At 47.9% G+C, this 25,188-nt stretch overlaps 1 protein-coding gene across 1 annotated transcript in view; it reads left to right on the top strand.

Annotated features, from left to right (window-relative positions):
• The first annotated feature begins 3,022 nt into the window (after positions 1-3,022).
• Positions 3,023-25,188, top strand: part of COLQ (collagen like tail subunit of asymmetric acetylcholinesterase) — a 38,267-nt gene continuing 16,101 nt past the window's right edge. The window contains exons 1-11 of the mRNA XM_058550397.1: positions 3,023-3,098; positions 10,622-10,734; positions 11,928-12,029; positions 15,371-15,415; positions 15,749-15,775; positions 17,573-17,644; positions 19,441-19,503; positions 19,995-20,021; positions 20,678-20,722; positions 20,868-20,903; positions 23,677-23,757. Coding sequence (XP_058406380.1) covers positions 3,023-3,098; positions 10,622-10,734; positions 11,928-12,029; positions 15,371-15,415; positions 15,749-15,775; positions 17,573-17,644; positions 19,441-19,503; positions 19,995-20,021; positions 20,678-20,722; positions 20,868-20,903; positions 23,677-23,757 — 687 coding nt within the window. The remainder of the gene's footprint in view (positions 3,099-10,621; positions 10,735-11,927; positions 12,030-15,370; positions 15,416-15,748; positions 15,776-17,572; positions 17,645-19,440; positions 19,504-19,994; positions 20,022-20,677; positions 20,723-20,867; positions 20,904-23,676; positions 23,758-25,188) is intronic.

Raw genomic sequence — 25,188 nt, 5'->3', positions numbered from 1 at the left:
ACCAAAGTTTGGTCAAGGAGAGAGTCTTTGTCCGTGGGAAGGTAGAACCCATGTCTTCAAACCTACTTCTCTCCCTGCCCAGGTTTGGGGCTGGGACAGCAGACTTGAGGAGCCCTGGGGCTGGTGGGACCCTAGGCTCTGCCCCCAGACATGCAGTTGTCTTTGCTTCGTACTGGGAACTCTGGGTCCTTGGGAACAGTGCTGAGTTATCCACGCCATGCCATCACTCTGTGCTGCAGAGCTGGGAGACACAGCAGGGGGAAGACGCAAAGCAGACTCCACTTTGGTGGAGATCAGCAGGGAACAGGCCTGCGTGTGGAAGCAGTGGGGACAGGAGCTTCTGGAACAGTGCCCAGGGAGGCAGTATTCCAGAAGTGGTCTTCTGGCCTGGTTGATAAATCCCAGAACTGCAATTAAGACAAAATACTGTGAATATGACACCTGCTGACAGCTGCAGGAAGGCCCCAGAAACTTTTATTATGAATTAGATTTTGCAGGCAGCTCTGCTGTGGTGAGCTGGTGCTCGGCCAATGAACCTGAGCGATGCAGCAGGCCAGCTGCCTCCAGGGCAGGGATTACTCTCCAGGAGAGAAGGGGGGAGAGTGACCCTCCATCCCTGTCCAGGCCCCTTATGAAGGACCATTTGTGTCTCAGGAGGCATAGCCCCTGGTAGAAGCCAGAGCTGGAAAGGGCATAGAGCTCATCTGGTCCAACACTCCCATTTTACATTTGGGAAAACCAAGGCGCAGCGGGTTTGTCTGGTTGTCCAAGGTCACACAGCAAGTTACTAGCCATAGCAGGGCTGGAGACCAGGGTTCCTAGTCCCCGGCTGGCATGTGTGGCTGAAGGGCTGGGGACAGTAGTTGAGCATACGTCCAGGCATTTGGCTTAAGGAAATTCAACTGTTGGTGCTTGGAGAGACAGAGACAGAGAATGGGACAAAGTAAGAGACAGGGACACAGAGAGAATGGGACTGAGACAGGAAACAGAGTTGTAGAAAAAGAGAAACATAGAAAAGAGAAAGGCAGAAGGAGACATTCATGAGCCTGAGTCATTCGGTTCAAAATAGAGATTCAGACACCCGCAGGGTTGACAGGACCTCAGCGATCATCTAGTCCAGTCGCCTTCGTGTTTACAGTAATGAAACAAAGTATAGCTGAGTGGTTTGTGTGTGTAAACCTGTTAAGGAAAAGTTTGATGCCAAATGCAAAAAATAGATGCTCATTTTGAAATGAGGTTTGAAAAATGAAGAGCTGCGGGAATATGATGCAGCGCAGGGGAATTTGGGAAATTTGGGATGCAGGTGGCATTTTCGCTACTGTCTGGGGTCTACGACTGAGCGCTTCATGCCCTCCGTGCTGCTTTCCCTGATGTCTTCGACTCTGTGTTTCTGAGAATGGAGGGAAATGCCCCAGAGAAAGAACAGAGCCTAACCCTTTCCTCCCTCACTCCTCCCTTCTTGTTACGGCAAATCTTCTCTGCTTTCAAAGCTCAGCTCAAATGCTATCTCTTCCAGGAAGCTTTCCCTGATTTCTCACTTATATCCCCTGCCCCAGCTGGTACCCATCACTTCCTCCTGTAAATCCCTCCAGACACCCCAGCCCCACGTTAGCCACTTCTCTGTTTCTACCTTGTATAATAGTTATCTATGAAAATGTTGGTAAAAGAGCCCCTACTCTGTGCTAGGAACTCCAAAAGCCTTAGCTCTAATCTTCACAACAAACTAGCAAGGGGCATTTTGCCGTACCCAGTTTACAGATAAGAAAGCTGAGCCTCTGAGAGAGAGGATAGCTTCCTCAAGGTCATACAGCTGGGAAGCGGCAAAATCGGGACACCAGCCCAAGCTTGTCTGACTGCAGGGCCTGTACTCTTTCCACGACACTGAACGACACATTCCGAGGGAAGCAACTGTGTCTAGTCATCGTGTCTTGCACACATTTGGTACTCAGTGTGTGTTTCTGAACCAATGAAACAGTCAATGAATACAAGAACGATCCTTTCTTTTGAAGGCTGTGGCTCAGGGGTCAGCGAACTACAGCCTGCGGGCCAGATCCAGCTTGCCTCCCATTTTTGTAATCAAGTCTTATTGCAACACAGCCACACTCAATCCTTTACGGACTGTCTCTGGCTGCTTTCACGTACAACTGCAGAGTTACGTTGTGACAGAGGCCACGTGGCCCATAGAGCCTAAAATATTTACTATCTGGCTCTTGGCAGAAAAAGTTGCCGACACCTGCTATAGATTATGGTCTTTACTAAGCTGGTTAAAACAACGGTGCTTATTGCTAAGTACTAACAATCTTGTATTTTATGATCTAGAATATTGTGAGTGTGCATGCTTGTGCATTGGGTATGCCTATAAAGTATCAGATTTCCACATGTATCTAGTTATGCCACTTTATTATTTTATAGTCAGGCTTCATCTAAAAAGGTTTGCCCCACCGGCCTTTTGGAAATACTATATATATATATATATATATATTTTTTTTTTTAATTAAGTTTAGCTTTGTTGGCAGCACCTTGGCACAGACATGGTGAAAGCTGAGGGGCCCTGGCAACAAAGATCTTTCCCGAAGCGGAGGAGGGCAGACATGGGACAGTCGCAGTGGGGGTTGACTTTGAGGCTTGCCAGAGCAGTATTGACAGGGCCGTTTTTGCGCCGCATGAAAAGCAGCCTGTTGGACAGATCGCACTCCACTTCCTCTCTGCCCGCAGGGGCAGTCAGTATGCCTGGCTCCCAGCCTGCCCCCCTCCCCTGGGCCAAGGGCACTTTTCCTCTCCCAAGCCTAGCGCAGCCTCCTGAGAGGCCAGAGCGCTGCCCACCCATTCCCGCTCCAGGGGGGTCAGGACAGGCCTCTGGACCCCTGGCAACTGGGGCAGAAGCAACACCAGAGCAGGGATTGGCCGACTCCCACCCCAGATGCCCAGCAGGCCAGGCACTGGGAGCGCTCGGGGGCGTGACGAATCTCAGCCTGTCTCCAGCGTGTGTTCCCTGGCCAGTCCGCCTTGGGCTGTGCCCGCGATGACGGGCCCATCCCTCAGCCTCACTCATCTGCTCACCATCTCAGGACTGCTCTGTTACTCAGCTTGCTGCTGGGGTGAGTTGTGTGAGTGTGTGTGTGCACACTTGCTTGCGTGTGTGCATTGTTTTGGAAAAAGGACTCTCAGAAAGCAGGCTCGTTCTGGGAGCTTTCAGCAGCCTTTAAATCTTAAACTTCTCCGCAGTGTTGGAATTGCAACGTAAAGGGGCTTGACAGCGGAGTTGGTGGGGGCCTTGGCATACACACTCATGTTTGTGTGCACTTGTGTGTGCCCCTCTTGTCACTTTGATTTCAGAGGGGCAAGCTGGCAGCTGCTGCTCCATTGGCTTTGAAGTAACCTCGTGTTCTGTGGTCTGGGGACCCCCCTGGCATTGGGTGGCAGAGACGCTCTCCCTCACTCTCCGGGCTCACTGGCTTGGGTCATGTGGCTTCCCGTCCGAGGGGCAGTAGGTGCCAAACTGCCAAATCGTTTTCTGTGTAGGCTGTGTCCTCTCCTGCCCCCCACGCCTGCTCGGGAGTGAATCGCAAGATGCCACACTCCTAACACCGTCTTTCAGAGAAGTTTAAACACCTTCAACTTTTAGGATCAGAATTTGTTTTTCAGGATGTGTGTGACATGGGTGGAGGTTGAAGGAAAGCTGTAAGGAGAAGCTGACTCTGGAACACACGAATCAGGGAAATCCAGGCAAATTGCAGCCAGTTAACGTGAGAACTTCACTGTAGCTGAGCCATCTGACTCATGGTCAGAACACTCAGGGATGCTGGGAAGCGTGTGCCCTTCACCCCTCCTCTCCCAGGGCTCCTTCTAGTGCAAGTTCCAACAGGCAAGGAACAGCCCAAAAGCAGGAGGAGGAGGGAGTAAGAAGTTGAACAGTCCACCAACCGCACGAGCCATTGCAGAATAGTTAGCATATGGCTGCACCTGTAATTGTCCCAACCTGCAAATGCAGGATGTTTATGTCATTTCTTTCCTTCGGTGGCTTCTAATGACACATTTGCTTGAGTTGAGGGGGTGCTGCTTGATGCAAAAAAAGAGGCAGAAACTGAAAAGGCTGTCTCTAGTAACCTGTCGATGGGCTGGCCTTGTGAGTGGGAGATCCAGATGGACACGGTGGTGAGCCTGGTGTCATATGTACAAAAAGGACTTTGGAGATGGTTTGGGCCAAGTTCCTTGTGGTCCAGATGGAGAAACTGAGTCTCAGGTTGAAGAAGGGAGTGATGCCAGGTCACGTGGTCACCTGCACCCTGACTCACACTCTTTGATCCAAGTGCCTTTATTTACAAGAGTAAGTTGGAGTGAATCACTTTCCAAGGATGTGCCCAAGAGTCAAGTGGGTTTTGAGTCCAAAGGGCAAAGCCAACATCAACAACAGCAAAAAACCCCCAAATGTTTGCCATTTGCCAAAAGCCCGTGTTAGACTCAGCATTGTTTCTACCCAGGATTTGGCACTGCAGTGGCCACATACAGTATGACTTTGGTGTCTGTAAGTCAGGGCAAGCGGTCCTGAAATTCCGTGATAGTTGGCATTTCCAAGGCAGCTGCCTGGGGCGGAGCCACGCGGAGTACCCAGGTTTCTGCAGGCCCCGTGTACACACACACACACACACACACACACACACACACGCAATTGTTTCCATCTCAACAGAGCCTGCTGGGGCTTCTCCAGGCTGGACCCTGAGCTCAGACATGATTCCACAGAGGCAGCAGAGTCCTGAGCGAAACCCACAGGCCACTCGGATGACACCAAAATAGACATGTGAAGTCCTGGCTTAGTTGACTGGGAGGGAGGGGCGGGGAGGAAGCTGTTCCCAAACATGTCCACCTGATGGAAATATTCTGAGCTGGAATGAGCTGTAAATAAACTAGACTGTGCTAAAAACAAACATCTCCAGGGAGTTTGGGGGGGGGTGGGCAGAAGCAGCCAGTCTTCACCTGCTGAAAATGAAGTTAAGTCAAGGAGGAAAGGATGAGGAGGGCTGGGGAGAGGGGAACAATGCAGATGCCGCAACAGGAAAAGCATCTGATAATTTGTTTTCACTGAGGAGTTCTCCGGTTTCCAGGAAGACATGAGAGAAGCGATTGCTTTAAATGATGCAGGGTCTTTCATCAGTGAGAGGCCGCACAGGGTGTGGGGTGAAGGGAGGCATCGGAGGCCATATATGGGCTGGAAAAATAAATGGTGAGGAAATTAGCAAACGTGGCAAATTAGCCACGTGAACCTGCCAGCCTCCCAGGTGCTCCTGGCTGGGAGAGGCTTTGCAGAAAACCACAGCCTCAGCCCTTAGCTGTCTGCAGAGGCCAAACAGAACAAAGGAGACCCTGCAGCTGGGTGCCTTGAGGGGGTTCTAGAGTGCTGGTGGGCATCTGCAAGCTTCTCCACCGCCCGAGGCAGGGTGGGGCAATGGAAGCTCAACACTCCTAGCTTACTCAACACTCTAGGAAAGAAAGTTGGAGAAACTGGAAGGGAAGGCAAGTTTTATAACAGTCTAGCTATATTATTTCACCACTGAGAAAGAGAAAATCAGCCCATGACAGCTGGGGTGGGCCTGCCACTCACAGCTCGGCCCTGGTGTCCTCCTGTTGGACATACACCATGTCACAGAACGTGTCAGACAGGGCCACTCTGTGACTGTGATGGATCAGGACAAAAACAAGGCCACTCAGTAATCACGTCAGACACAGACAAAACCAGACCATTATCGACCACAAAGACGTCCAGCTATTCCTGTCTCCGTGCTCATGTTAGTGACTGCTGCTGCTTTACCAGTCACAGCCTCAGTCTCGCTCGGGTCTTCTCTCCTTCTGGATAAGAGTTAAGATCCTCAGCCATAGACTAGCCCTTGCTTCCTGAGAGCATCCAATCCAGAGACGAGCCAGACTTTGCCTCCTCATCGTCTCCCCCAGCATCACCTAGCAAAAGGCCAAATCCTAGAAGAAATCCTTTCTCACACCCTCTCACCGAGATGCCCCATGGTTCCCCTGGTGTGCCCTCTCCCTGTTGCAATGAGCCAGTAAAGCCAACTTTGTTCAATGTCAGGTGCGTTCCTGATGGGCGTAGGTGGAGGGCATTGAGACTGGTATCTCGGGTAGTCATTAGGCGAGCCCCTAGCCTTCTTCTCAGCTCCTCACCTTTATCTCCCCCACAGGCAGTCACAGCATGGAGATGGAGAGGAAGGGACTCCTGGTTCTGTCACTTACGAGTGGCACGACCTTGGGCAAGTTGCTTCACCTCTTTGCCTCACTTAACTGATCTGTAGAATGGGAATGATGATGATGATAATAATAGTACTTAACTCTCAGTGTTGCTCTGAGTGTTAGGTGAATTTATACATGTGAAGCACTTAAATGGCGCCTGGCATATAGTAAATGGTTTTTTTAATTAATTCAGCAAACATTTGTGGAATATCTAGTGTATGCCAGGTACTGTGCTAGATCGAGGGATAAAAACTGGCTCCCACCCTCCCAGAAAGCACAGTCAGGGAGACACAAGGAAACAGTTTCACTCCATAGATAAGAGCTAACATGGGTAAACCCAGAGAAGAACATAAGCAAGACCCCTCAAGCTTGGCCTCGGAATCAAGGAAAGCATCCTGGTGGAGGCAGCACCTGTCAATTCTTGCTGTAAAGTAAGCATTTCCAGGATTGGCTGGGTGTGGGAGGGCCGAGTGGGATATGAGCAGAAGGGCCTTGGCAGCCACTCCGGCCACACAGGCCTTACATCTACAGGTCAGGGGCACCGTTTAGGTGTCTCTCTGCCCCCTAGGCCTGGCTCAGGGCCTGGCCAAGCCTGTGCTCAAATGAACAAATGTCTGACACTGAATCTGGCAGCTTTCTCCACAAACTGGTGCCTCCTCGGACTTCTCCATCTCCTCCTCTGACCACTGTTGCCCCAGTCCCCTGCAACATCAAAACCACCCTGAGTCTTCCTCCTCTCCCACTCCTATAGCACACCGGCCCCGTTTCTTTCTCCCCAGTAATGTCTGCATCAGTCCCTTCCTTTCTGTCCTCACTGCTTCCATGCCCGTGCGGGCCCTGGCAGGCCACCTCCATGTCAGGCCTGCTGCCTGCTCCCCCTTCTCCAAGCTCTCCTCACCCCACCTTTCCTGCACACGGTCCTTCCCAGCACCGCTATGATCCTGTCACTCCTTTACTCAGCACTTTCCGTGGCTCCCTATTGCTTTTTGAATAACACCCAAACTTTTTGGTGGGGCATCCCAAACTGCACAATCTAGCCCCAAACTAACTTTCTAGCCTTCCTCACTCCCACTGTTCTTTCAAGAGCCGCCTTTCCCGTTAGACCTACACCTTGAAACTCCTTGCCTCTGTGCTATATTTAACATATATGGAATGCCTGCCCACCATTGCCCCTTTCTGGAGAATCTTCTCCCACAGCCTCAGTTGAGCAGCAGCAGACCCAGAGATCCTGCTGAAGACTGGGCCTGGGCAGCCTTGCACAGCCATCCCAGTGACCTGCAACTTGGCTGGAAACAATGTTCAGGGCCATCACAGTCCCGGTCACGGATATTTGAAATAAGAGCCACCAAGGGATGTTCCAGCAGAAAGAGATGCTGGGGGTAAAAGAGTTGAGGCAAGACTGGTCAGCCGTCACGGGGGGATGGGGGGAGTGAAGATGCTAAAGAAGATAGAATGGAACAGATGCCCAGAAAGAAGCATAAAAGAGAAGAGGGGGAGAGAGGAGGAGGAAGAGGGAGAGAAATACAAGGAAAATGTCATGTCCCTGCTGATGTCTTGTTCCAGCTCTTCCTAACATTTATTAACTTTACCATAAATCTCCATTTCCCCTGAGCCAGTGTGAATAGAGTTCTGCTGCTTGCAATCAAGGTGGCCCTGAACAGGACACTGTCTCTCTCCCTGCCTGCCTCTCTGTCCCTGGGGAGCCTTCCCTCCTTCCATCAGCCTCTCCCCCTCCAGTCCTTCAAGGCTTTGCTCAAGTACCCATGACTTCCCCAGATATTTCCTGGGTCTGGAAAACTTTCTGTCTGATTCTTCCCTGATCTTCCAGAACGAACATGAATGCTGCCTTTCCCAGAAAGGCTCCCATTTCCATCCCAGCTGACGATCACCTCTTTCTTGCGTCTCTGAGTTCCTTCAGTGCCTTGTTAACTTACACGGCCTGGGGCAGATGCTGCTTTGGTGTTGGGGTGCCGGCTTCTGTGGAACTGTTTGTGACCAAGCCAATCACCAAGCACGGGACAAGCCAACAGTTTCTAATGGAGCCACTTTAGAAATTTTCATTTTCAGTTGTCATAATGGCTGGGGTGGGTGGGACCACTGTCTTTTTTGAGCTGGGCCAGGGGTATGAGGTATCCTGCAAAGAGTGGGACAGAATCGTACATCAAGATTGGTTCCATGTCCTACGTGACTTTAAAATGTCACGTAGAATATTCATACCTGTATATAATTATCTCATCCTAGAACCTAATTCTCCTTCACAGCAACATTGTTTGAGCTGCTATAATATTAAACTGAGTTTTCTGATACTACTACTGAGTAATTATTGTGCTTTGGTTGGAAACGTTACCCAGTGTTATCATTTGAGAAAATCACTTCACGTGGTGGACACATCACTTGTAGCATTTGAGTTGCTGATACTACAACCTGTATTTGTAGCTGTCACATTCACTGTGATTCCACAGGTAGATGCAAACATCTAACTACATCACATTTTCTGATGTGCTTGTGCCTGACCACTTACAATCAGAATATACATTTTTGTATCATAAATCACTTTTCTTATATCTCTCTTTTATATTACATTCAGAACATTATACTGATTTTTTTAAATTGCCTACGTATGTCATACTATTTATGACTTTCATTTCAGGATAATGAAGGGGTCTTTATAACATATTTCTCACAAAAGTGGGCATTGGGTCTGAGAGGGCTGAGGACCGTTGGCCCAGACCAGTGGAATGCTCTTCTGTCGAAGGTGTGAGGGTGTGGGTGTGCAGGGAGCGACCATTCCTGGGAGCGCTGGGGCTGACACAAGTGGTCTGCACAACCTGGCGACTTCTGGGGAGCACCCAGCCCCTGCCTGATGTCTGCAGGCAGGTCCTAGAACACAGGGTGGAAAAGTAGGCGAGCACTGGCCCCTGGGAGACAAGACTGAAAACTGTGTTCAGAGTTGAGAGGCATGCGGCGGACCACCTGCCCGTGTTCTGTGAGGGCAGAGGCTCGGTGAAGGGGTGGAGGTGAGGGTACCATCGTGGGATCAAAACTGGGAACTGAAAATTACAGCTTTTGGCAATTATGGGTATTATGGCTATGAATATTCTAGCACGTGTGTTCTGGTGAACACACCCACTTTTCTGTTGGTAAATACCTAGGAGGGAAACTGCTGGGCTATAGTGCACGCCTCTATTCAGCTTTCGTAGGCAATGGCGAGCAGTTTTTCAAAGAGGTTGAACCAATTTACACTCTCAGCAGCCAGCATATGAGAGTTCTGGTTGTTCCACGTCCTTGCCACCATTACTATTTTTCATTCTTTTCATTTTAGCCATTCTGGTGGGTGTGTAGTGGTGTCAACCCGATGTTCAGCAGCAGAAGAATGGATAAGGAAGTTGTGGTCTAGTCACACAGTGGAACTCTATTCAGCAGTAACTACTACGGACAACAACCTGATGACCCCCACAAACACTGTGTTGAGTAGAAGAAGCCAAACACAAGAGTTCATATTGTATGATTCCGTGTATGTAAAGTTCAGAACTAGGGACAATGACTCCCTGCGGTTAGAAGTTGGGGCTGTGGAAAGGGAGGAGTGCAGAGATTGCAGAGGAGCTTATGGGGCTTCTGGAGGGTGAGAGTTCTATGTTCTGTGTCTTGATCCAGGGGCTGGCTTCTGGGGTGTGTTCATTTGTAGGACTCTATTGGGCTGTATACTTACGATCTGTGTCCTTTTTGTAAGTTTCAACATTGAACATATATTAACATTGTACATGTGATAGTGTCACAGGTGACACTGAATGTGTGACAATGCAAGACTCTATGTGACAATGAAGCTGCAAGGGTCCAGGGTCCTCCCTTCATCTCCTCATACCCATGTATTGAGACATTAAACTGTAACTCTCTAGTGAGCATTGGTGACACAGAATGTGTGTGTAGAATCTGGTGTCATATATGTGTTTTAAGTCATGGCTCTGGGTCTCTTGTAATCAATGCTACCTCCAGCCCCGGCTGAACAATCTTTCTGAGCACAACATCAAAGTCATTAACAAACACTTCCTTCTCCCCAACTATTGGGGGCACATTATGAGTCTGTTTGGGCTTTGCATTCCTTGCCACGCCTGCAAAGTGACAAGCCAGTCTCTGAAGAAGGAGAAGTGGACCTTATAACAGTCACAGTGTCTGTACCGTCTGCTCGTTTATTAACCACATTAATTCAGCAAGGGCCGGGGCGGGCTTTGTCAAGTAGCAAACAGGAGGTACGCTCACCTCTAATGGTTAGAAGCCAGATTTGGAAATCTGCGTGGCAGCGTGGGTCTCCCTTGGGCACGGTGGGCATGAGAGAGGCCCAGTAGCACTGACCCCACGCTAACGAGCAGCAATTTTCTCTGAACAGCCCTTCCCGGCCTGGATCAGAAGAAGCGTGGCAGCCACAAAGCATGCTGCCTGCTGACGCCCCCTCCGCCCCCACTGTTCCCACCACCATTCTTCAGAGGGGGCCGAAGTCCGGTGAGTACCTCAGGACTCGTGAGAGAACAGAAATGCGCTGCGCAGTGCCCAGCACACAGCCCCACCCCACTTCCCCACCCCTCGAGGTGAGCTGCCTCCCGAAGCTGTTCTGAGGGAGTCAGCCCTTTCCTCTCACGCAGCCGCGGAGCCCTGGAATGGACGTTCTGCAGTTTCTGGAGCGTGTCCATTCTCCCACTGTCTTAAATAAGTTACGGAAGGAGATTCTTCTCAGCAGGAAATTGGATTTGGCAAAGTGTTTCGTCTTCCTGAAAACAATGAGGTGAATTTATAACTTTCTGGGCTGCCATCAGTTGCTCAGATATGGAATTTCCTCTTTTGTTCTTAATCTCTCCAAGTATTTATGAAATTCCTTTCCACAGCCCGTATCTAACATAGACCACTTCCACGAAGTGACACAGGAAATGGTCCTCCTGTAGCCATGATGAGGTGTGGAAGGGAACAGAATTTGAGAAGAAAGGAAAAGATGAGGAAAAGAGCAGGATTTGGGAAGCTGACCTAAAAGACAACAGACTGGGGCATTCTAGGGACTTGGGATTCTCAGATCTTTCTAGAAACTCTTAGATCTGTACTGTCCAATACAGTAGCCACTAGCTGTATGTGGCTATTAAGCACTTTTAATGAGGCTAGTTCGAGTTGAGATGTGTTGTATGCATAAAATACATGCTGGGTTTTGAAGACTGTGAAAAAAAGAATGTAAAATATCTCAGTAATTTTTTTATATCGAACATATGCTGACATGATAATATTTGGGGTATATTGGGTTAAATAAAATATGTTATTAAAATTAATTTCATTTGTTTCCTTTTACCGTTTTAATGTGGCTACCAGAAAATTTAAAACTACCTATGTGGCTCACATTGGCAGCTCACATTTTATTTCTATTGGACAGTGCTGTCCTAGACATTGGATAAAGGCCCCTGAAATGAGCTTCCTAACTCTATCCAAAGTGGCCATTATGTCTCTGTAATTCATGCAAGCCAGGTACATCTCAAGAGCAGATGAGAGGACAGAAACTGGTGGCCCTGGAAGTTGTCTTCTTGGGACACCCATTGGGGTATTAGGGAATCACCAGTTTTGGGGGCTGGACTACAAAGCAGGTCTGTGTCCAGGGTAGTGACCCTTCTTCTGTCCCCCAAGTCTGACCTGTAACCCTGTGTTGCTTTGCATTGAAGCTTCTCTCCCCAGACATGAAGAATCTCATCCTGGAACTCGAGACCACGCAGTCCCCATGTGTGCAAGGATCGCTTGGCTCCCCTGGGCCTCCTGGCCCCCAGGTTAGTGCATTTTTCCAGACCCTTTCCCACTGTCTTCTGTTCAGAGCAGCGAAGGCTGCTGGGCAGAGCCTCTTAGCGCTGCTCCTTTTAGTGTGCTATGGGGGCTGTTTTTCTACCTCTAGCTCACCTCCTGCTCCAGAGCCACATGGGTAGAATACTGGTTCTTCTCTAGGTGAATTCTGTGCTGCATCCTTGACATCCTTATTTCTGCCATGGGGACAATAATTGCCCCTGCAGTGCTGGATTTGGGGGAGGGACCAAATGAAGTTCTGCCTAGATGGATGTGGTTATAATTATAGTTATCATCAGACAAACGATGACAATGGGTTGCCCCTTACATGACCATTGACCCCACCAGGGGTCATTCAGGCAGGAAAGTGTAGGCATAGAGGAACTTGTTACTCTGAGCTCATTTGGCCCCCAGATACTGCTACCAAGCAGCCTACCCGTCCCCACCAAAGCTCAGGCAAAATTCTAGAGAAAGGATTTTCTAGGCAAACAGAAGAGTACCCTCCAAACACCCTGTCCCACAGACTCCAGGCTCCTTAAGCCTACCTGGGAGAGGGGGTACATCGAGGAGGAACATCGCCTGGCCTGGGGCTCTGGGCCTGCCACGGGGAAAAGAAAGAGGGTACAGTCAGCTTCCCAAGTGCCTTAGGAATTACGTCACCCCTCCTGTGGCTTCCCGTCATGGGAAGACTCAGAGACAAACTCCCACCCTGGAGTACAAAGCTCCACATGAGGGGGCCCCGGCCTGTATCTCCTATATCACCTCATGCCACCAACATTGCCCACAGCCACAGTACAACTCTTGGGTCCTCAAGCTCGCCAAGCTTGTTCCAGCCTTAGGGCCTTTGTGCTTGTGGCTCTGGCTGTTTGGAATGTTCTTCCCTCTGATTTTTACCAGGGCCAGCTCCTTTGTCACTCAGAACTCAGTTTACATGCCACCTCCTTAGAAATGCTTTCCACAGCCACCCAGTCTACGGTAGCCTTCCCCGTCCCTCTCCATGCCAATGACCGATTTTAATTCTCTGTGTAATTTTCTCATCCTGTTATAAGTTTTCTTATCTGTTTTTTTGTTCCTGGCCCCTTTGGTCTCCCCTCTATAAATGGAACCTCCATAGCACGGGTTGGCAAACTATGGCCTGTGGGTCAAATCCAGCAGCAGCCTGTTTTTGTAATGAAACTTTTATTGTCTCGGGCTGCTTTTGCACTACAAGGGCAGAGCTGAGTAGTGATGACAGAGTTGCTATATCAGAGGCATAGCTGAAAATATTTACTATCTGGCTCTTTACAGAAAAAGTTTACTGCCCTCTGGTCTATGGGAGCAGGGGCATTGTCTATCTTGTTCATACTGTGTGCCCAATCTACACCAGTGCGTGGGTTGTAGAAGGTTCTCCATAAATAATTGCTGAATGCAATAAAGAAAGCAGGACTTTGAACCCAGAGTTGGCCAGAGGCTGCCACAGAGGGGCTGAGAAGTCTGCAGAAAGGCATGACGGGCATCCTGAGGAACACCTCTGGTGGATTTCTATCTTCTCTGATAGCCACCTCCTGGAGACTATGCTGACAGCTCTCAGAGCATGTGAGAACCCACAGACATGGGAAAGAAAGGGGGGATTCTCTGCTGACCTCAGACCGCAGCTCTCCAGTCAACCTGCACATCCCTAACCTCATGCAATCCCATTTGAGTCACGTGGAGGCTGTGCTGCCCAACTCCGGGGGCTATGCAGCCACCTCCGTTCCCTTAGAACACACATGGGGAATGCTGTCCCCATGCAAAGTGAGATCTGTGGGTCAGCACCATTAGCCTCATCTGGGAGCTTGTTAGAAATGCAGAATTGGAGGCCGGCACGGTCACATAGCGGTTAAGTGCGTGCTCTGCTGTGGCGGCCCAGGGTTCAGATCCCGGGAGTGCACCGACACACAGCTTGTCAAGCCATGCTGTGGCGGCGTCTCATATAAAAGTGGAGGAAGATGGGCATAGATGTTAGCCCATGGCCAGTCTTCCTCAGCAAACAAAAAAAGAAGAGGATTGGCATGGATGTTAGCTCAGGGCTGATCTTCCTCACCAAAAAAAAAAAAAAAGAAAGAAATGCAGAATTGCATCCTGTCCCCGCCACACACACACCCATTCAATCAGAATCTGTATTTTAACAAGAGCCCTGAATGAATCATCTCCACATCAGACTTTGAGCAGCGCTGAGCTAGAACAGTTTCAGCCCATTTCAAGAAATAGAAAAAGCCGAGGCTGGGAAATCGGAAAAGAATGGAATGGAAACTCTCCCACATCCCCTCCCCCAAACAGAAGGAGAATAAATCAAAGATGGTGGTTCCTGGGAGCTTCAAAAAGTCCTGAGGCCTGTGCCCCTCTCCCTGAGATGGGGATATAACTGGCCTGGGCTGTGGCCTGGTCTTCAGGATTTTTAAAAGATCCCCAGGGGATTCTCATGTGCAGATGGGCTTGGGGACCACTGACTGAGGGGGCTGTTTGTCATTTGGACAAGTCTCGTAGAAATCATATTTCAAACAGGCCTTATGTTAGGCGTGTTCACCTGCAGATCTCGGGGATGAAGTAGTGGCCGAGGGGTTTGATGGATTTCCTCTCTGCTCTTCTGGGGAATTTGGAAAACAGTTAGCCAACCAAGCATTTCACAGGTGCGTGAGCAGAGAGCAGTCGCATTCTGCTGTGGGTGTGCCAAGCTTTAGCACAATGGGCGCTAGGGTCCCTGAGCTGGAGTCTGCCCTACTCCTGAGTAATGGGTCAAAAATGCACTATTCACTTGCCCACATTCTTAACGTCTTAAAAAGGAAGACTTTTACTGCACATGGTACCCAGATATTGATCCACCGTGGGAATTTCTAAGTCGGCTGCTCCTGTGTACAAAGCATAACTTCTCTCTTGTGGAGCCCCAGGGAAGTTTGATGAGAGGAGCTGAAAAGCCACATGAGAGGGGGCGAAGCGTCCTGTTTTCAGCAAACAGCATTCTTCAAGACTCTCTAGTTACTCTCACCAAATGCTCAGGATGTTTCAGGCAACCCAAGGGTTCCAGGGAGAAAATTAAAATCACAGAAAGTAGATGTGAGTGCATTGCACCCATGGCACCACTGGAAACACAGCCCAGAGGAAGCTGGAAGAGGAGGAACAGAGAAGAGGAGACTGGGCTGAAGGGCACAGGAGGGTCCTTCATGGGGTCCCTGGAGCCCTGAGTCTGCTTAGAGAAGGAGGCTGCTGTAGGAACGCAGTGCCCCACAACCTCCCTCCCAGGCCTGTCTCCCTCACCACCAGTCCTGCCTGGGTTTGACGTATACTTTCTTCATTTCTTCTCTTGATTATGTAGGGTCCACCAGGGCTTCCTGGCAAGACAGGACCAAAGGGAGAAAAGGTATGAGCCACTACTTTCTTCAACCCACATCTCCTTGGTAATTCCAGCCTGTTTTCTGGGGGTGCCACTGAGAATTTTCTGGTTGAGATTTTAAAACATGTGCTAATTCTCCCTTAGTGTGTGAGGATAGGCTCCATGATGACTGGGCTGCTACTGCAGCTGTGGGATCCCACTGGTGGATTTCAGCTTGGCCCACTGACATGGAGGGGGAGCTGTGAGTGGCCAAGCGACCAAGCCACATGATCGTGCCCAATCATCAGCCCTACTAAGCCCTCTGCTTCCAGAACTTCTCTTCCAAAGCAGCCTCTGCTTACCTGTCTTCTCCATCCACAGGGGGAGCTGGGCCGACCAGGAAGGAAGGTATGATCCATGCTGTTCTGTGCTGCATGTGCGTGTGAGTATGTGTGCACTCCCAGGGGTGGGGGAGCCAGCAGTGCATTTCCACGGCCCCCAGTACCCAGGTGGATAGTGATGGCACTGCCCTGCTGATGATGACAGTCACAACCGTGGTCTCTCTGCTTCAGCTCTGAGTGGGAGCTGAAGCCTGCTGCTGCCTGGCATCATGACTTCTTCCAGAGGCTGCCAAGCCTGGCCAAATTTGCCCCAGTCTCTGACCGTCTCACCCTGCCATCCATCAGAGAAACCCTCCAAGGCCCCAACCAGCGGCACAAAATGACTCTCACTGTCTATTTGATTAAACTGGAATAAAGTGCCAAACAGACAGAAGCAAATGGCTTTTGCTTTTTGGCCCAGCTGAAATAAATGGGAGTTACTTAAGGTCGCAAGGCCTCTGAGTGAACCAAACACGTTATCAAGACTCTCATTTGTGTCAGGAAGGAGTAAACCAGCAGCCACTTGCTGTGGTCAATAGATACTGACACTGAAATTCTAAGTCTTGGTGATAGAAGGAGGTGCAAACCTTTGCCCAAGAAAGACGCTTGTGGTTCTAAATGTAAATTACTATTTTTATGGTTAATTGTTTTATACAAATGGTTTCACTATCAACAAAAGCCTCAAACAGACCTTTGCAGAGCAAAGTTACAACTATTTAGGGTGCAGATGACAACCTCAGCCAAGGCACAGTGGCTATCTGAAATGCTGGGCTGGAAGGGATTCTGATATGGTCTTCACGCTCAAAACTAACGAGGACCATAATTGATTAGTGATGTCTGCCATGAATGTGGGAGGCAAGAGTAGAAACTAGTAGACACACCAGCATAGTGATCTCTGGTTTAGGGGCTAATCCTTCCACGTGTCTATCTAGGCTAATGATAAAATTAGCCAGGGGGTGCAGAGGTCAAGATAGACCCAAGTCCCTGCACCCACTCTCTCTTACTCTTCCATAGCCCCTGGCTTAGGTTGGGTTCCCTAGAAGCAGAAAGAGAGACGGCACATGCCATGTGCAAGGGAATTAATTATTAAGGGAGCTCTCTCAAGAGGAGCCTGAGAGGAGCAGGGAGCCGGATGAGGTGGAAGAAGCAGCCTAGCATGGATGTGGTATCAGGTGACGTCTAGCTTCAGCCTCATCCCTAGGAGAGCTCTGGAGTGTGAATTGCACCACAGAGTTGATCCTGCCTTGAGGTAAGGGAGCTGGTGTACTGACTGCAGGAAGGGGAAGTACATACGTTGCTGGGCAGCTCCAGCTGCCCACAGGCAAACTCCACAGTTGCAGGTTACAGGAATGAGTTGTTGCGGCAAGGAAGGTAGCCACTGGGGGATGGGCACACTGAGCAGGTGAAAAAGATCTGGAGAGAGTACCAACAGCATCTGCTACTGCTCCCCAAACATAATCCTATCCCATTCCACATTGCATCCTTGGGGTGAACCTATTGGAATGCAGGGGACATTTGGGTGGGTGTGGGTGGGTGGAGATGATAAAGATTGAAAAACCAAGAAGTTTAGAATCCCTTCCTCATCACCTTCCATTTCTTGAGTAGAATAAGATCTTGTGTGTAGACAATGTGACACCAAGGGCTTTAATTTATACCTAAGTGACCCAACTTTCTAGGCTATCAATCTTTGGAGGTTGGAGATAAGGGTCCCGGGGGCCATTCTTAGAGGCTCCACACTCCCCTCTGGGCCCCAGAGACAAATCGTATTTCCTGGAAGGAGGGAAACAAACCCAGTTGTCTTGACTTTTGTTCTTCGTCTTTGAAGGGTAGACCTGGCCCCCCGGGTGTTCCTGGCATGCCTGGACCCGTCGGCTGGCCTGGCCCTGAAGGACCCAGGGTAAGTGGCACACTCTCAGGGCTCATATGGTATCAGAACGTGAGGAGAGAAGACGGCAGCTCCCCTGGTGCCTGGTACATAATCAGTGAAACTCACTTCCTCAAGAGCGGGAGGAAGAAGAGAACATGAGAACTGCCTAGAGGTCCCCAAATGCTTCCTCCTTCCCTTGGACTGCGAGACCTTGGTCAGTCCAATAGCTCTGATCCTGTGGGAGGAGAAATAAGAGGCTGCTCCCCTCTTTCATAGGGGCCCTGGTTCTCCTTTCTCCTGAGAGCATGCAATTCTTTGGTTTCCCTGAAATGACACAAGAGGGGCTTATGTCTGGGAAGCTGTTGGCCTGCTGTGCTGATCTGGCAGGGGTAGAGAGTTGAGGGGGTGGGCATTGGTTGGCTGGTACAACTGAAATCCTACATTTAGAGAGGGATTGCCAAATGCTGATGAAGTCTCCTTCCCCAGACAGGTTATGGAAAGCTAACACATCCACACCCATGCCTTTGTTTACATTCTTCTCACTGTTGGTCATAGGCTATTAAGTGCACAGGCCGTGACTTGGAAATCTGACCTGCAGAAGTTGGGAGTGGGCAGGTGAATGTCACTATCTGCTCCGATTCGCTTACTGGCTGTATTTATTATGGGAATAGAAAACTGTGTTTCCAATCCTCTTAGAAAAAGTTCCAAAGATATTTCTATAAAAACCTATTGTATATAGCTGAGCTGTCCAATATGGCAGCCACTCGCCATATGTGGCTATTGAGCCCTTAAAATGTGGCTGGTGCAAGTGAGAAATTCAATTCTTAAATTGTAATTAATTTAAGTTTGAATGTAAAAACTTTTACTCAATTCAGTTAGTATTTGAAAATGTTTAATATGTTAGGAGCAACTTGAGTGTGTGAATCTGCTTTTTCAACTATAAATTTTATGAAATCTAAATACAGATCAAATATTTTGGATGAAAATTTAGCACTTGAGATGTAACTTAAATGTAAAATACACAACAGATTTCAAATATTTATTATGAAAAACAGAATTTAAAATAGCTCAATAATTTTTATATTGATTATATGTTGAAATATTAGGTTAAAATAATTAGATTAAATAAAATGTATTGTTAAAATTAATTTCACCTGTTTAGTTTTACTTCTAATGTGACTTCTAAAAAAGTTTAAAGTTAAGTATGTGGCTCGCCTTATATTTCTACTGGTCCGTGCTGGTATAGTTTTTTAGTACAGAGGGTGCTGAAAGTTCCAACTGCAAACCATTCTGAGGGGCAACAGAGCCCACCCATGAGTCTTAGCCCCCTGCTTCCATGGTACACACCCAGAGGCTGATGTTCACTCTACTTGGCTGCAGACCTAGGGTGAGAGTATATAAAATATCTGAAAGCCCCACCGTATGCAAAGAGGAAAGCAGATAGTTTTTTTGGGTGCTGTCACCTTGTTCTCTGAGGCTCCAGTGCCCCGTGCTCTCTCCTCCACCTTCTCTCAACCCCCTCTAGGAAGAGATCAAGCATCAGTCCATTTACAACAACTTAGAGTGCGTTTAGTTTGGAGATCTGCTCCACCTTGGGCAATTTCATTTTCTATTTAATCTCAAATACCAGAATGAAGTATGGAGTTTGGAGCCTTGGGCTCCTGCGAGTGAGCAAGGGAACATTTGGGGACCTCAGATTCACAAGCCAGCCCCTATGTCCCCAGTTCTATCCCAATCTTGCCCTGACTCTCCTTTCAGTTTAGTTTCTCTAGGAAATGTCACTGTAGGTCTTTTTTTTTCTTCTCTTCTTCTTATAATTCCCACAGGGTGAAAAAGGTGACCTGGGTATGATGGGCTTGCCAGGGTCAAGAGGACCAATGGGCTCCAAGGTCAGTGTGTGGTCCAGATGGACGTTCCCAGGTCTTCTCACTAAGGCCCTGGAGCAGCTGCTGTCTACAAAGATGGGGACTAGGTGGGGCTGCCGTCCTGGGCTGGGGAAGGTCACAGATGTTGGAGAGTCTGGTGCCAGAGTGCTTGTCTTTACCAGCCCTTTGGGGGACATCATGCCCAGGGATGTGGGAGCATAAAGACACCATTCCCACTGTTCTCCTGGGCAGCGAGGGTCAAGCCATTAGACAACAAAGCAGATAGAAACCCTTGTTCAGGCCTTTGCAGGGGCAAGAAAAGCAATGTTCTTTTTAGGCCTGATGTAAACACAATCCGCATGGACATCTTTGTGTTTACTGCTGCAACCCCCGTAAAACTTGCAGCGAATGTGGAGACACATCTCATGACCACATTCAGGGATTCCTTCCACTCTTGCACCAAACCCAAAGGTTGTACAGGGCTGATTGTAAATACACCTTCTGCTTTCTTATAGGGCTACCCTGGATCCAGAGGGGAAAAGGTTAGTGCTTGTCTCTGAGGGCTTCCCAGAACCTGGTCTGGGCTGTCGGCTCTGGGGTCAGTGATGAGCAGAGGATGGCCCAGGTCTCTCTTTAGTCAGCGACTGCAGCAACCACTCCTAGATATTCCCCTGTCCTTTCAGTGGGCTGAGAGAGAAGTGAGGGGCCCCCTGAGGCAGGACAAGTGGGTTAGGGAGGAGCTCCCAGTAGAGGTAGAGGCCCCTCACATGGAGCAGATGAGCAATTGAAGGTTGTGCCAGGTACAGAATGAGCGCAGCTTGCACCGGGGTGCTGGAGGAAGATGGCCAACGTGTGTCTTCAGACCAAGCTTCCACCATACAACCTTCTCATCTATCAACAACAAAACGAAACAAAACAAAAAACGTAGTCAGAACCTGTGGACAAATTTCCTATAGGATGAGACAGGCTCTGGGACCCAGAATTTTCTGTGTTGTCCTTTATTAATGCAAGAGGTCTTTGAGATCCAAATAGAAGGTAGAGCACAAAGCATTCCTTCCCTGGGCAAGTCACCTAGAGTCTGAGCCTGTTTCTTTGCCAGTGAAATGAGGGTTTTGGCTTAGGGAGCTTTCAGTTTGAAAGGCTCCAATTTTTCCCCATGGTATTAGCTCATTGACTCTCTCCTACGGTTTCCTTCTAGGGATCCAGAGGTGAAAGGGGTGACTTGGGTCCCAAAGGAGAAAAGGTAATGGCCACTGCATAGAAATGATCAACTACAATGACTGACTGGCTGACAGGGCTCCATCTTGAAAATAGCTCACCAAGCTCTTCCACAGCCCTCACCGACATTCTTTCAGAAGCGGTCACTATATTTGTTGCTCTCTTCGCAGGGTTTCCCAGGATTCCCTGGAATGTTGGGGCAAAAAGTAAGTACCTAGAAGTGGTGAAAATAGGCCTCAGTAACAAATTAAACCCTCCAAGCACAACCAAAAAAGACGTCTGCTTCTCTGTCCATCAGGCAAGGAAAGTGGGTTTCACTGCTGAAGATTCTGGTTTGGAAGGGAAGCAAGTTACCAAACGTATTGGTGAGAGGGTGGCAAGATGGTCTGAGACCTCCCTCCAGTTCAGTGGGAGAGAAAGGATGCCCCATCTAGGTGGAGAGAGGCCATTCTTTGCATTTCCTACCTCTTCGAGGACCATGGTAATGTTCAAAAGCAGGATGCTTTACGATGAGGGACTCGGATCTGAGCTGTGGTGGTCAAGGGTCCGGGTGCGAGGTGAAGGTGTCTTTGGCTTAATGCCACTGCTGACTACACCCAACTCAGCTCTTCTGCATGGGTACCACACATACTGCCCAAGGGGCACAGAGTTATTTTAGCTGGGTGACAGCAAACATTTTTTGTTTTGATAGTTATATTTTTAGTGAGATTTCATGGACATCTGGTTTGGGACAAGGCTTAATAAAAAAGGAGTTAATTCAGTTGGTTTAAAGAAAAAGTATTCAGTAAATAACAGAGTGGTGTGCAGATATGACAAAAATTGTGAAGGTGGTAATTGACTGGTAGATTTTTGGAAACTTTTCCTTAGGGTTAAGGTCTGGGGAAGAAGACGAGGGGGATGGTGAGGGGAGATAGAGAATAAAGAGAGAGAGTACATAAATGGCCACTGAGAACAATTCCTACTCTAACGTCATAACGGTGGTTCCTTGTACTGTAAGGCATTGACATCGGAAATTGTTATTTTTACCTTGTCCTCTGAGCATAACATTCTTTAAACATGCAAATGGGATGCTTTCTTAGAATTCTAAATTTTTTTCAAGTTCACCCTAATGTTTTATTTTCCAAACTTGAATAAACAATTTTATCTGACCTTCTCCCAGTCAGCAGAGCATATTTAAATAATTTCAATCATCTGACATTAATTGATTATAGTTTATGATTGTCTTAAGCTGTCAAAAACACTGTTCCTGCTACCCTAGATGGAGTGTTGGGTTAAAAATAAATAGATTAATTACACAAACAAATGAAAGGAAACATTAAAAGAGAAAAAATAATTTTATTTTGAAATATTTAGGCTAGGTTTTCATTCAGTGCAACAGTGAACATCAAAGACTAATAAATTACTGTAAAATTAAGTGTGACAGCTTCTCTTGTCTCTGCACCATTTACTAGACTTGCCATCTAGACTTCTCTTTCCCTTTCATGGCAGCTGTTTTAAGACAGAGCTGATATGATAACCATAATTAGGTCTTAGGAGAGAAATTAGATCAAGAAATTACTGGCTGCATCCAGTTGATGAAGAGAAGGGCCACACTTCCTTCTGACAATCTTTTCCAAAAAATTATACTGTTTATGTTGCTGTTTTCTCCCAGCCAAACAAGATACCCTTTGGCTTGCTCTAAACAGCCAAGGCAAATTGTGCAAACATCTCCATGGCCACGTACAATCCATCCTATCCTCTCACACTCTCTCATTGCCTGGAATGCTGAAGGACATGACAGGTTGGAAAGAAATCATAGGTTTAAGGACAACTCTTAGTGAGGCAAGATGCTGGTAGCTTGGGGAGGGACAAATCTGTTACATTGGCTGAGCCGACAGGTAATTTCAGAGCCTAATGCTTGATCCTTATCGTATATTGGTGTTCCCTGGAATTTTCCATTGTGTTATACCTCCTCTGACCTCCATGTGAAAAGCTGTCCGGGTGTTTATTGGTTTCTCTGAGTGGCTGGGGCAGCTCTTCATGGACACTGGCTGCTGACTAACAGAAACTCTCATAGTTGCTATTGCTAAACTTAGCTTGTTGGCGGTGCATTCTGGGCTGTAGAGGGATTACCGGAGGTAGGAATGATGCCCTGGGGGTTCATGATCCAGAGAAACAGCAAGTGGGCCTGGAATCCTAGGAGAACATGGGGAAAAAGGAGAAAAACTAAAAAGGAGAGATGGGTTTTATGCAAAGTTGGACTTAAACTATGGAATTCTGCAGTTGGTGTGTTTGGGTCTGCTAGTTCAAAATAGGACTTTTCAATTAGGAGTATTGTTTACATTGCTTCCCAGGCCTTTTACAATAATTATATTGAGTATTTGAGCATATGTCTGGAACATCTCTCCCCACAAAGAGTTTTCATCTAAATAAAATGGAAGTGAGCTGGAACTCAAACCAACTTTTACTGAAGAGTGGGAAAATATACAATCCTAAGTAGAGGTCATTATATGAGCAGGAACTTCCCGAAGATGACAGTTGTCAAAACTGTGTCCAATCACTCAAAAACTCATAGATTTTCATTTGTGCCACAAACAAAACCAAACACAACAAAAATGTCAACTAAAAGAGAAAGCATTTTTCCCTAGCATCTCTTATGGTGTCACAGGCACACATGTGACTGAAATACAGGAGCCTCCCACTTTGGCCATTCTGGAGGGTGACTTGGGATACCAAAATGTGTGCTTCCCGGGAGCTGGCTCTCTCAGATAATAAATCACCCACCCAGGGTAACCTTCTCCCTTCCTTCCTCTTCCTTGAAAAACCTATCTACCTTTCACATGACCTCATCACTCTCCCAATCTCCCAGAGCAGCCCACTTGGAAGGGATTTGGAATGCTCAAGTACACTGCCCTCGTGGCCAATGACTGGATAGACCTGTAGAGATGTGCCTGCTCCACATGTCCTAATTCCTCTCTTGCATCTCTTTCTTCTTTCCAGGGTGAAATGGGTCCAAAGGGTGAGCCTGGGATAGCAGGACACCGGGGACCCACAGGAAGACCAGGAAAACGAGGCAAGCAGGTAAAGATCCCAGGGCTCACCACACCCAAGCGTCAGACCCTCCTGGCCTGTGGAGAGGCAGGTGGATGGGGTCTATCAGAGATATTCTGTAGAGCCAGTCTCCAGCATCCTCTGGGCTGATGGGCAGAAGCAACACCACTTCGAGGAGCTCCTGGCTTCTCTAGGCTAGCCATAGTTTGAGGAGAATGGGATAGGATGCTCCAATCCAACTGTGTCCAAGTCTAGCAGCGAGAGTGGATCTTTGGTTCATAAGAACAGGTCTATCTTAACCAAAGCAGCTGGGAATGGAAACCAGATCTGGTCATTTACCCAGAACACCTGCTTTTTGCCTCCATGCCCCAGACACAAATGGAGTTTTGGAGAACAGCCCAGATATTTCCCTGCTGTTGAAGGGTCTTCTGGGTGATTTCCCCCACTCAGGACCCCGATTTGTGAGTGATGCACTGTTAAGGGGTTAGGGAAATTTTTCGTTCTGAAGTCCCCCTGGTCAGCAGGCCCTTGTGTCAAACCATGTGATGTGAGAGGGGAGGAAGGAGGAAGGTACACTTGCCCTGGCTGGCTTAGAGCCGTCCTGAGGGCCTCAGGGAACCTCTCATCTTTGCTGTCATGGACAGGCAGTCTCGAGAGATGTGCCCCTCTACTTTTTTGGTTGTCAGTTTGTTGGCTTTTTACCTGCTTTCTCATTATAAACGTAATATAGGATCATTACAGAAAACTTAGAAAATTCACAAAAATAGGAGGGAAATCGTCTAAAGACCTAAGACTCAAGATCCATGCAGAACCACTGCTACCATTTTGGTATATTTGCTTCCAGTATTATTTCTTTTGTGAACTTTCTAGTGGTTTGTTTCTTTGATATCTAATATATTCCTATTATATCCTAAATTTTTAACTTAAAATCACAATCTACACATTTTTCTTGTTATTGCAGATATTCATTAAGTACTTTTAAATATCTTTTTTAAATGTCTGCATCAGATTTTAGTAAATGAGTAAGCAATAGATTGCTTAGACAAGAGAGGTTTAACCAAATTACATATAATGCTGAGAGGTAAACATCTTTGGGCACAAAGATTTTTCCATTCTGGTATTTCCATTCTTTCCTTAGGCTTGATCTCTGAGGTTCTCAAACTTTAGCTTACATCAGAATCAGCTGGGGGGCTGATTAAACACAGATTCTCTGCCTCTCATCATCCCCAATGCCTAGGTCTTACTTCCCAAAGACTCTGGTATAATTGACCTGGAGCTCTGGCATGGGTTATTATTTTTTTTTAAAGCTCTTCATGTGATTCTAATGTGCAGCTAGGGTTTGGAACCATGATAATGCTATGAAGCCAATTCTGGTCTTTTCCAAGTGAATTTAGGAATGACACAGGCTCCAACCTGGATAATTCAGATTCTACAATTACTTTTGAAGTCACAATATGCCAG

This window comes from Diceros bicornis, chromosome 2, assembly GCF_020826845.1.
Source record: "Diceros bicornis minor isolate mBicDic1 chromosome 2, mDicBic1.mat.cur, whole genome shotgun sequence".
Taxonomy (NCBI): domain Eukaryota; kingdom Metazoa; phylum Chordata; class Mammalia; order Perissodactyla; family Rhinocerotidae; genus Diceros; species Diceros bicornis.
The sequence above is the reverse complement of the archived record's forward strand: the minus strand, read 5'-3'. Positions and strand labels throughout refer to the sequence as shown.